This window comes from Myotis davidii, unplaced genomic scaffold (assembly GCF_000327345.1).
Source record: "Myotis davidii unplaced genomic scaffold, ASM32734v1 scaffold59, whole genome shotgun sequence".
In the NCBI taxonomy this organism is placed as follows: Eukaryota; Metazoa; Chordata; class Mammalia; order Chiroptera; family Vespertilionidae; genus Myotis; species Myotis davidii.
Window position 1 is genome coordinate 9,166,891 of NW_006293001.1, and position 12,328 is coordinate 9,179,218.

General features: G+C 37.6%; 1 protein-coding gene across 1 annotated transcript in view; it reads left to right on the forward strand.

The window, feature by feature from the left end:
* Positions 1-12,328, forward strand: part of UBR3 (ubiquitin protein ligase E3 component n-recognin 3 (putative)) — a 178,186-nt gene that overhangs the window by 107,806 nt on the left and 58,052 nt on the right. The window contains exon 25 of the mRNA XM_015565769.1: positions 1,616-1,704. Within this exon, the coding sequence (XP_015421255.1) occupies positions 1,616-1,704 (89 nt within the window). The remainder of the gene's footprint in view (positions 1-1,615; positions 1,705-12,328) is intronic.

The window sequence follows — 12,328 nt, forward strand, 5'->3', positions numbered from 1 at the left end:
TGTATCACTAGATTTAACGAGGGTCTCACTAAATTTATTGGCGGTTTCTAGAAAATTCTTGAAAAACCTTATAACCTTGGCTTTGAACTCTATATCCAGTAGTTTGCTTTCCTCCATTTCTGTCATTTGTAATCTGTTTCTTTTTCTCCTCATTTTTGCTGCTTCCCTGTATTGATAGAGTGGCTTTCTGTGCTAGATGTCCTATAGGGCCCAGTGGCTGAGCCTCCCCAATTACCTGAGGTAGACACTCTTGGTGCACCCCTTTGTGGGCTGTGTGCACAGTCTTGTTGTAGTTAAGCCTTGATTGTTGTAGGTATCATTGGGAGGAATTGACCTCCAGGCCAATTGTCTGTGAGAATCAGCTGTGTGTACAGTGGGAGAACATCTGTGCTGATGACATCTTTCTGGGGCAAGACTTGCTTCAGTGGGGCTACGGTGCTCACTGAGTCTGTCCCCTTAGTGTGTCCTTTATGGATCTGAGGAGTTGTAATCTGGATGGTCCCACTCTGACCACCAGGTACACGGGCTCTTGTATCTCTAAGGAGGTGCTAATTTAGCCTCTGCCTGAGGCTATCCAGCAGGAGCTATGGAGAGATCTGCAGATTCCTCTTCTTTGTCTGGGGTTTGGAAGTGCTCAGATGAAGCCCAGCTGTGAAGCAGTGCAAGCTGCTGTGGGGCCTTGAACCTTCTTTTGGATGTTCTGGTTCTCTCTGACCCAGCTGCAGTTTGTTAGGTAATTTTAGATCTCAAAGGGCCAGCCCATTCATATGCAAAAGCCTCTGCTAGCAGCTTGGGTAGGGCGGGGTCTCAGGGAATCAACAGGGCGGAGCAAGCAGCTATGGCTGATCCTCAGTCCTACCCTATGAGGCCCCCTTGTCTCAGTGTCCCAGTAATTGCTGCAAGCACCTCTTAGAGAAAGCTGCCCTTGAGTTCTGTCTGCTGCCAGACAGTCCAGTTTCTCCACCTATGAGTCTGGGTTCCCAGAGACTCGCCTGAACTGGAGTAAGGGCTGTCGGGAGCTTGAGACTCCCTCCCGATTGAAAAAGACACTGGCGTCCTCCATTGCCAGCCCTTTCCACGCGCCTCCGTACCTCTGCACTTTACTTCCGCACCTGCTGAGTCTCAGTGTGCTTTTCTCTTTCCTTCTAGTTGTAGAATTTCCACTCAGCCGGCCTTCCTGTGGTTCTGGGTGATGTCTGTTTTGTCTTTAGTTGTATTTTTGAAGTGGTTGTGTGAGGCAGCAATTTTAGGTGTTTACCTATGCCGCCATCTTGGTTTCCCCCAAACCTTTTTATTTTAAAGAAATCTCAAACTTACAGAAATATTTCAAGGATAGTACTAAGAACTTCCTGGATTATTTCAGAGTAAATTGCTTTACCCTGAAATACTTTAGTGTGTATTTTCTAGACATAAGGGCACTTTCTTATATAATCACAGTACAGCTTTTCAAATAAGAAAATTAACATTTTGTTTATGTTAAAAATCAATCATTAGATCCCAAGTTCATGTTGCTGTTAACTGTACAAAGGCCTTTTCATACATCATACACTCCTGAAAGATAGCAAATAAGCCTTAGCATGCCTGGTACTTATCACTTTATTTCTGTTTAATCTAGGCGACAAAAGGCTAGAGAGAGGCAGCAAAAATTGCTTGCAGAGTTTGCTTCACGACAAAAAAGCTTTATGGAAACTGCAATGGATGTTGGTAAGTCAAACTTTATTAATTTAGAACTTTCGTAATTACAGTTACTATTTTGGGGACTATTTAGTCTAATCTTCCATAAGTTTTAAACATTACAGAGAGATTATTTCTGTTCTTTACTTAACCAATGGATTGATAGAAGATCAGATCTTTATTATAGGAAGTACATTCTGTTGTTGAGTAGCTGCAGTTAGAAAGCTCTTCCTGATGGTATCAATAGTTTCTTCCCACTGTTCTCTAATGTTAAATTTTCTTTTAGATTTGTGAGGTTCACCATAATGCATTTACTTATTCTGATTTTTTTTGTGTAAGTGAAATTATTTCAAGATCCTTAAACAGTTTCACATACACCTAGTGCTTCCTCCTTCTCCCACCTTGCAGCATTATTTGAAATTAGGTGCACTTCTCACTTCATTTGCATTTGTACAATGAGAGGCAATGCCATTTGATGGTAGGTTGGTTTGAGTAATCTTTTACAAATATTGGAGAAATAGATTAAATCTCAATTAATCTTAGTCTTATATCAACCTGGATATTTCCTTCCCTGACCACTTCTTGCAATCCAGTGATGTTTTTAGACAAAAATGCTGAAAGAAAATGCATATGTATATGCATTTAGTTGAAATGCATATACATATGTGCAGTCACATATGCATATACATTCTCATGCACTTTTGTGCACAAAAGCACACATAACCAATGAAAAGGTGTGGAGTGGGGTCAGTCCGGATGTAGCATAGTATCTTCTAAACCATCAACAGTGGAGTTTTTGTTCAGGATATAACTTCGATGTAAAGAATATTTAAATTCTGTATTTTGGATTAACTTAATATCAGTTGACTTTCTTATATGATAGATAAGAATTTAGTTTGTTGACACTACATTCCCTTTCTCCATCTCTTCTTTTACTTCTTTCCAAATATTGATAATTATATTTTTTGTTTTTCATATATTAAATATAATTATAATATCTATTAATTATTGTATCTCTAATCAGTTTCTTCATACTCCTTATATAAAATGAACTAATAAGCACCTCTGTCTTTCTTATTTTTCTCATCTCTGTCTTCCACCTTTTAACAGTTTACTTTAAAAAAAATATTTAATAAAAAGGATTATTAGAAAGGAAAGGAGAGGGAGAAAGATAAACATCCATATGAGAGAAACATGGATCGGCTGCCTCCTGCACGCCCCCTAACTGGGGATTTAGTCTGCAACCCTGGCATGTGCCCTTACCGGAAATTGAACCTGTGACCTTCTGATGCATGGGATGATGCCCAACCAACTGAACCACACCGGCCAGGGTAGTTACTTGTTTACTTTAAAATTGTCAAGCTTGCTAACATTTTGTTTTACATTTGCAATCAAGTCTTTCATCTAAAGCTTGACTCTATAAAAGTTAAAAACAATTAATATGGCCTTTTGAGTGTTGTTGAGTACAGGGCTACCTAAGTAGCGTGCTAGGATACATTTACTTTTTTTGAGTTCAGTGGTCTGACCCTGGACCACTTTAAGGAAATTGTGTTTAGTATATAGCCTCTTTTCTTATAGTTCTCTCAACTGCTAAAACCATACCACCTTTTACTCATTTCTATTTGGGCTATTACTTTGTTATATTGTCTTTTGTTTTTCCTGAGGTTTTCAACTACACTTTTTTCTTAACTAATATATCTTTATGGCATTTCTATTATTCTACTCAAAGATATTGTCCTTTTTCTGTTATTCTTTTCCATTTGCTTTGTAGGCATACTGTACAGCTATTGCCTTGGAATTTTTCTCTTGTAGGGTTGATCTAGAGTTTCCTACATCTTATATTATCTCGTTTTTTTGGTCTTGTTTTATTGGAGTGTAGCCTCAAGTATATTCCTAATAATGCTTGTGTGGAGGTTAATCTTTATAATTCTTTATATTTCTGGATGGGACCTCAATTTGCTCTCATGCTTGATTATTCATTTGGATGAATGTAGAATTCTAGGTTGATACACATTTTCTGTCACAACTGTTAAGGCAATACTCCCTTGTCTTTTTATTATTCATTTGATGAGAAGTCTGGTGGTAGTTTGTTTTTATTTTTTCGTAGCTGAGCATCCCCCCACCCCCTTTTCTGTGACACTTTTACAGTTGTCTGATTCTTAGAGATATGAGATTTTATGATTTATATCTAGGTAGATCTTTTTTCAGTCTCTTTAGTACTTAATGGCCTTTTAATCTGAAGATTTATATCTGTGAAGCTCTGAGAAAAATGTTTCCTATGATTTTCTTGATAGTAGTATAACAGTCATCCTCCAAGGTGACCCTCAGTGATCCATCCATGCCTCCTGATATTTATGCCCTGTGAACTCTTCTCCCAAATTGCACCAGAATTGGTGTACTTAACCATTGGAATATGCTAGAAGTGAGATATGTCATTTCTGAGGTTAGGTTTTAAAAGACACTGTGGCTTCTGTCTTGATTGCTTTCTCTCTTTTGGATTACTCATTCTGGGGAAAGTCAGCTGCCCTATTGTGAACAGCTCTATGGAGAGGACTGTGTGGTGAGTGACTGAGGCCTCTGGCCAATAGTCATGTGAGTGAGCTTAGATGTGGAACTTCCAGAAATGGGCACAGCCTAGCTGTTTTTTTGTTAACATTCTTATGACAGAACCCAAGGCAGAACCATCTATCTAAGCTGCTCCTAGATTCCTGATCCTCAGAAACTGTGTGAGATAGTAAATGTTGGTATAAGCCACTGAATATTAGGGTAATTTGTTAAACAGCAATAGAGAACTATTACAATATATTTTTTTATTTTTCTTTCTTCTCTTTTTGTGGGAGTCCTACTAGTTGGATATTGGATCTTTTAATATTTTATCTTTTATCTCATGTGTTCTTTTGCTTTACATGCTTAGAGATTTCTTCTTTCCAGCATCTTGTTCTTATTTTGTCTATAGATTTTTTTTCTCATATTTTTCTGAATGTGTTAGATGCCTCTCTTCTCTCTGAATTATCCTTCTGAATTACTTAAAATATTTGTTAATCTTTCATGTTGCTAGTTTTCCTCACTTGCCTGATAATGCTTGGTTGTCCTGGAAAGATGGTCTAGGTCAGTGATGGCGAACCTTTTGAGCTCGGCGTGTCAGAATTTTGAAAAACCCTAAGTTAACTCTATATGTGCTGTGTCACATATAGAATTTTTTTGATATTTGCAACCATAGTAAAAAAAAGACTTATATTTTTGATATTTATTTTATATATTTAAATGCCATTTAACAAAGAAAAATCAACCAAAAAAATGAGTTTGCATGTCACCTCTGACACGCGTGTCATAGGTTCGCCATCACTCTAGGTAGCTAATTTAGGTTTATTCTACTGATGTGTAAATAGGTTTGATCCTTGTTCTTTGTTTTCTGTTTGTTTTGTTTTTCTTTTTTGTTAATTCTCACCCGAGGATATTTCTCCATTGATTTTTAGAGAGTGGAAAGGAAAGGGAGAGACACACAGAGAGAAACATCAATGTGAGAAAGACACATTGATTGGTTGCCTCAGCATGCACTCCCTGACCAGGGCCAGGGATTGAGCCTGCAACTGAGGTACGTGCTCTTGATCAGAATTGAACCTAGGACGCTTCAGTCCGCAGGCTGACGCTCTATCCACTGAGCCAAATTGGCTGGGGCTGATCCTTATTATTCTGTCCAGTCTGTGTATGTGGGTGAGACGTGTTGACTGTCAGACTTAGATTTGAGTGGGAGGATGGCACACTGATTGGTTTGAGCCCGCATATGTTAATAATTACCTAGAAACTCCACTGCTCTCCAGGCAACTTGTTCAGTTTCTTTGGAGAAGGATAGTCTCTCCCTCCCTGCCTCCTTCCCTTTTTTTTCTTCTGAGATAAATGCCAAGACACCTGAATGTTCTGTTTAGTCAATGTTGAGGAAGGACTTGAGTGCTGAATAGTGAGTTCTGTATATAGTCTTTCAATTAATTATAATATTTTCACAATCACTTCATACTTACGATCCCTATTGTTGGATCACTGGCTGATTCTAAGCCTAGATGGACTTTTAAAGGGATAGATCATTTCTGTAACTTTCTCATAATGCACAAGTGGTTGCAGCTTTTATAGCTTTCTTTCACCTTTTGGCATGTCTCCAATCTATTCCGATTGTTCAGAAATTTTATTGACATCTCTTATTTGTTGGTTGGTTCAATTCTCTTTCACAACTCTATCCTTTTTCTATATTCTTTTAGGAATATTTCTTCATTACTTTTATTTCAGTGTTCTTTTAGAAGGAGTGAACAACAAAAGCCTGTGTTTAGTTTGCAATCTTGAATTAGATACTTACTAATTATTGTAGTTAGTATGAAGTTAAAATTTCTGATATAAAAGCATTAAATTGTTATTATAGAATCTTAGAAAACACATATAATTGAAAATAAGAAAATAATACATTTTTTTTTGCTACCAGATTTCCTAACTTAGCTTGTGTCCTTACAGGGTTTTTCTTTTTAACCAAAATGAGATAATTTGCATATGCAATTTTTTCCTAAGATAAATTTCAAACATACAGAAAATAGTATTATAAATTCCAATGTAACCTTCATTTAGTTAACATTTTTTTCTTCTTGCACCTCCTTGTTTTCTGTCTCTTTATTAATGAAGTAAATTCTAGACATCATATCACTTTATTCCTAAACTAGAGGCCTGTTGCACGAAGAGATTCGTGCAATAGGCTTCCTTTCCCCTGGCTGCTGGCACCAGTTTGCCTCTGGCACCTGGGGCGCCCAGGCCTTCGCTCTGGCTGGAGCTGGCCCGTAAATGTCAGGCTTCACTGCTCCCCCGGCCCCGGAAACGTCAGGCCTCGCTGCTCGCTGTTCCACTGGCCCCGGAGCCATGAGGCCTCGCTGCTCCGCTGGCTCCCGGTCGTCAGGCTTTGCTCCACCGCTTGGAGCCTACATATGCAAATTAACCGCCATCTTTGTTGGTGGTTAATTTGTGTATTGTGCTGATTAGCCAATGGGAGGCATAGCAAAGGTATGGTCAATTACCCTGTTTGTCTGTTATTAGATAGGATATTACAGCGTGCATGCCCTAGGACAGGGGTGGGCAACCCCTGGCATGCATGCCAAACACAGCATGCCAGTAACTTTTGCTGGCACGCAAAACCCTCTCTTACAATCAATATCGACTTTTTACTTTTCAGATAAATTCAGTGTAGGTGCATTTTGAGTCAGAGATTTTTCTGGTTTTGGCACACACTCACAAAAAGGTTGCTCACCCCTGCCCTAGGATTAAGCATATTCTCCTACTCAACCACAACATACTATATGTAAGAAAATTACTTTTTCCTACAAAGACAATGATTTCAAAATACAAGCCTCGATATTGTGTTAAATAATGAAATTATTTGAATTCACCCCTTCCCCAACAATTTTTTTGTTAAAAACGTTTCTTTTTCAGACTAATTTTTTTTATTTTGGTTCTATATAGTATTTTTGATGCTGGTTATGAAAACAGTTTGTAACTCGTCTTCCTATAAACCATATTTTTTTACCATATTTTCTTAGTATACTCGTCGACGACTGAAAAAGAACATTTTGTGAAAACGAGTATACACGTTTCTGCCGGGGAAGGGGTTAACCTTAAAAATTTATTTACATATCATTTTTTAAAACATATTTTTATTGATTTCAGAGAGGAAGGGAGAGGGAGAGAGAGAGAGAAACATCAATGATGAGAGAGAATCATTGACCGACTGCCTCCTGCACACCCCACACTGGAAATTGAGCCCGCAACCTGGGCATGTGCACTGACCAGGAATCGAACTGTGACCTTTTGGTTCATAGGTCGACGCTCAAGCACTGAGCCACACCGGCCAGGCTCATTTTGTCTTTCAATATATTCCTCTAAGGTTGTAGAGACAAAGTTCTCTGTTCTGAAGTCACTTGAGAGCAGTTCTATAACCAGTTTGATGTGCAGTTTGGTTTATTTGTCTGCAAGTTTAGGAACTAAGGAATGTTAATACTTTTAGAAATTATTTTTATCTATTGCTTCCCAGTCTCAAGTGAGATAAAGCAAAAACAGTTTTCTGAGGAATTGATTAAGCAAGCACCCAGAGGCAGTTAGGTAGTGTTGAATAGGAGAATGGCCACCTCATTTCCTGAGGAGACTGGAGGGAAGGAGGAAAGATTGGATGGAGATAAAGGTAAGTTTCATTGGGGTAAGGGAAATGGGAAGTTTAGGTAATCAGTTGGTTGCTTTAGTTTTCAGGGTTAAATAAAATGTGAGATCTGCTGAGTAGAAAGAATGCCAGCAGAGGTTTGGAATAGTTGCTGAGGAGAGTGGAAGATGTTGCTCACCAAGGCTAAGTATGAAGATTGATAAACAATGCTTAGGGACCAGTTATAATCAAGATCATAACTTTGACTTGTTATTAGTCTGCAAGTTATTGACTCCCTCTCCTAAATCTTACTACTTTTTGGAAGGTATGACCTTTTTTGGCAGTAGCCAGGGCACAGGAAGAACAATTGAGGGATCAGGCAGACGTGATTGCTAACAAACAAAGGCAATTCACAGAAGCCATCAGGATAATGATCTCAGTCCCGGTTCTTGCATGCTGCAGTGGCAACAGGTGAGGTAATAAAGATTCATGAACACTTGGTTTATTTATGTTGTTCATGGCCATGCCAGTGGGATCCTGGACCATTCAGATTTGTATATTCCTTTGATTTAGAACTCAGTTCTTTCCCATAGAGAGCTGTTTGACCCCAAAAACCCATTTGAGACTCTTTTAATCCATTGCCCAAGATAAAAATTGCCAAGTTGCATTTCTTCCCCTGAAGTACTATCTGGCAGTAGTACAGATACAGTTGAATCTTAGTCCAGTCCTCTGCTTCATTTGTCAGAATTCCTTTTGTCTTCTTGCCTTATTTCCTATCTGGGTTACAGGATTGTAAACATTCTGTGGTTGCTTCTTATTTTGCCTTTATCTTTGTGTATGAGGAATGTTTTCCTAAGATATTTAGTCTAGTAAGACAGCATACAGAATATTTCAAATTTATAAGACATAGTACTTTTCAAATTTTCTAATCAAGTAATTTCATTTGATAAGAAGGTAAGGACAAAAGCTTTTCTTTCTGAATGCAACAGATTTCTGCGCTGTGAATACTACTCTTAACTAGTTTAATGCCTTTCTGTAGTTATCACGTTTCCTGTATGAAGAAACTCACTTCTGCATTTTCTTCCATTTTTTTCTCCTGCTCACTAACCCCCTTTATTTGTTTGTTTTTTGTTAATCCTCATCCCAGGATATTTTTTTCCATTGATTTTTAGAGGGAGTGGAAGGTAGGAGGAGAGACCCAGACACACACAGAGAGAAACAGATAAGAGAGACACATTGATTGGTTGCCTCCCACATGTGCTCTGACTGGGCCAGGGATGAAGCTTGTAACCAAGGTAGGTGCCCTTTACCAAAATCGAACCTGAGAGCCTTCAGTATGTGGGCTGATGCTCTAACCATTGAGAAAAACTGGCTAGGGCCCCCTTATTTATTTTGACTAGCTATAAAGGTATAAGTCAAGATATTAAATTATAACCTTGATCCATTAAAGTTTTATCAGATAGAGATGATTGAAATGCAACCAAATTGAGTTCCAAATATAAAGAATTTAGTTTGGAAATTATTTTCTGACCCTAGACATAATTCATTTTAAGCATAAAGAAGGAACAAACTTTATCCTTAATCCTACCATCCAAATACATGTATATTACTAGTGATACTGTATAATAACATTTTGTATCATGCCTTTTTACTCAACATTTTAGTGTAAAAATATCTCTATATTATTTTTAAAACTCTTAGTAACTATAATTTTTCAAGGCTGTACTTCATTGGAGAGGTAGCATAGTGCAGTGGTTATGAGTATGGATTCTGGAGCTTGTTGCCTAGGTTCATATTTCAGCTCCTTAATTGCCTGGAGTAATTTACTTAATCTCCTTTTACATTGATTTTCACACAGTTAAAAGGTATCTTGTTCGTTTATTTTGATTTTTAGAACCAATTGTTGATAGATATGCATTTATTGCCATTTTACTGTTCATATTTTTCTTCTTTTTTTTAGTTTTTTTATTTCAAGAAAAATGATTTTAAATATTACAATGTTACATGCAATAAACATTAATCTCAAGAAAAATGATTTTAAATATGTTACATGCAATAAATACCAATTATTCAAGAAAATTATCTTCCATATACTAGTAACAATATTACATGCAATAAACATTAATATTTCAAGAATAAAAGGATTTTTAAATATAAATATATTACCAAAACTGTACTAACATCATATGATATCACAAAAGTTGTAGGAAACATTAAAAATCTGCAAATAACAGGATTACTTCTACTATATTCTAGGATATTTTTTTCCCCTCTGGCTCTATTTTTGTTCATCAGTTTATGTTGTTCATTATATTCCACAAATTAGTGAGATCATATGATATTTATCTTTCTCGGACTGGCTTATTTTGTTTAGCATGATGCCTTTAAAGTCTGTTTTGTCATATATGAGTATTGCTACTCCAGCTTTTTTTTCTTTTCCATTTGCATAGAAAATTTTTTTCCATCCCTTCACTTTCCATCCCTGTGTGTGTCTTTTGTTTTGAGGTGGGTCTCTTGTAGACAGCGTATAGTTGGGTCATGTTTTTTTATCCATTCAGCTACCCTACACCTTTTGATTGTAGCATTTAATCCATTTACATTTAGTGTTATTATTGAGAGGTACTTATTTATAGCCATTTTAATTCCATAGGGCGAGGTTTCTCTCTGTTTCTTCTTTTCAGCAGTGCCTTACAGAACCCTCTTTAGCATTTCTTGTAATGCTGGCGTGGTGGTAATGAACTCCTTTGGCCTTTTTTGTCTGGGAAGCTCTTTATTTGACCATCTATTTTGAATGATAGCCTTGCTGGATATAGTAATCTTTGTCTCAGATCCTTGCTTTACATTATCTTGAGTACTTCATGCCATTCTCTTCTGGTCTGTAGAGTTTCTGATGAGAAATCAGGTGTTAGCCTTATGGGAACTACTTTGTTGTTAACAGTCTTCTTTTCTCTTGCTGCCTTTAAGATTCTCTCTTTGTCTTTAATTTTTGGCATTTTAATTATGATGTGTCTGGGCGTGGGTCTATTTGGGTTCTTCTTGTTTGGGGTTCTCTGTGCCTCTTGAACTTGTGTGACTTTTACCTTTACCAGGTTAGGGAAGTTTTCTGCCATTATTTTTTCATACACCTTCTCTATTCCTTTCTCCCTTCCTGCCACTTTTGGCACACATACTATTCTAATATTGTTATGTTTCACATTGTCCCACAGCTCCCTTAAGTTGTCCTTCTTTTTTTTAATTGTTTTTTCTTTTTGCTTCTCTAATTGAGTGATATTTTCAACTCGATCTTCATATTCACTGATTCGATCCTTAGCTTCCCCTAATCTGCTGTGTATTCCTTCCAATGTGTTCTTTATTTGTGTTGCGTCATTCTTTATCTCAGACTGTTCTTTTTTCATAGTTACTATATCTTTTTTCATGTTGTTGAGCATTTTTAACATCATTACTCTGAACTCTGTTTTAGATAAATTTCTTATCTTTGCTCATTTCTCTATTTTTCTGGAGAATTCGCTAGTTCTTTCATTTGGAGGTTGTTTCTTTGTTTCCTCATTTTGGTTGTCTATTTGGGTTTGTGACTATGATTTAGGTAGATCCTCTATACCTCTCAATCTCTAGTGCAGGACAGTGTTAAAGGCTATTTCTGACAAATTGGATCAGGCAAAGACTCAAAGCCTCCAGAAACAGCCTCTGTCTACAGACTAATAGGATTCTGAATTGAATTGCTCCCAGGCAATCATCTTCTGGTGTGGTGAGAGTTTTTTTCAACTGGGTAGGGTGGTTGCTTCTGCCTGGAGGCTAATTGTTACTTTTAATCTCTTAAGTGGCCTCAGGGCAAGGTGTTTTCCAATAGGGTGTGTGGACTGCCTTCCCCCCAGGCAAGGCAGATGTCTGTGTTGAATCCCTGTAAATTATTCATTATTTCAGCTAGCATAGTATGCTTAATTTCTGACTGGTTCTTTTTCATGTCTTTGACATTCTCACTAAGATCCTTAAAAGTCTCACTAAGACCCTTGAAGTTCTCATTAAGTCCCTTGATGCTCTCTTTAAGATCCTTGAATGACCTTATAACCATTGTTTTGAAGTCTGTATCCAGTAGTTGTGCTTGCTTCCATTTCTTTCATTTGTAACATATTTCTTTGTTTCCACATTTTACCAGCTTCCTGTGTTTGTTTCTGTGTGTTAGGTAGAGTTGTTATGCCTCCTGGAATTGGTAAAGTGGTGTTGTGTAATAGGTGTCCTGTAGGGCCCAGTGGCTCAGCCTCCCTCATTACCTGAGCTGGGTACTCTAGGTGCACTCCTGTGTGGATTGTGTACACAGTCTTTTTTTGTTTTTTTGTCTGATTTTTTTTTATTGCTTAAAATATTACAACAATTAGTCCCCCACCTCCCCGACCTTCCCCCAGCTTCCCCTACCCCCCAGTGTCTTGTGGCCATTGGTTATGCTTATATGCATGCATGCAAGTCCTTTGGTTGATCTCTTACCCCCCCAACCCT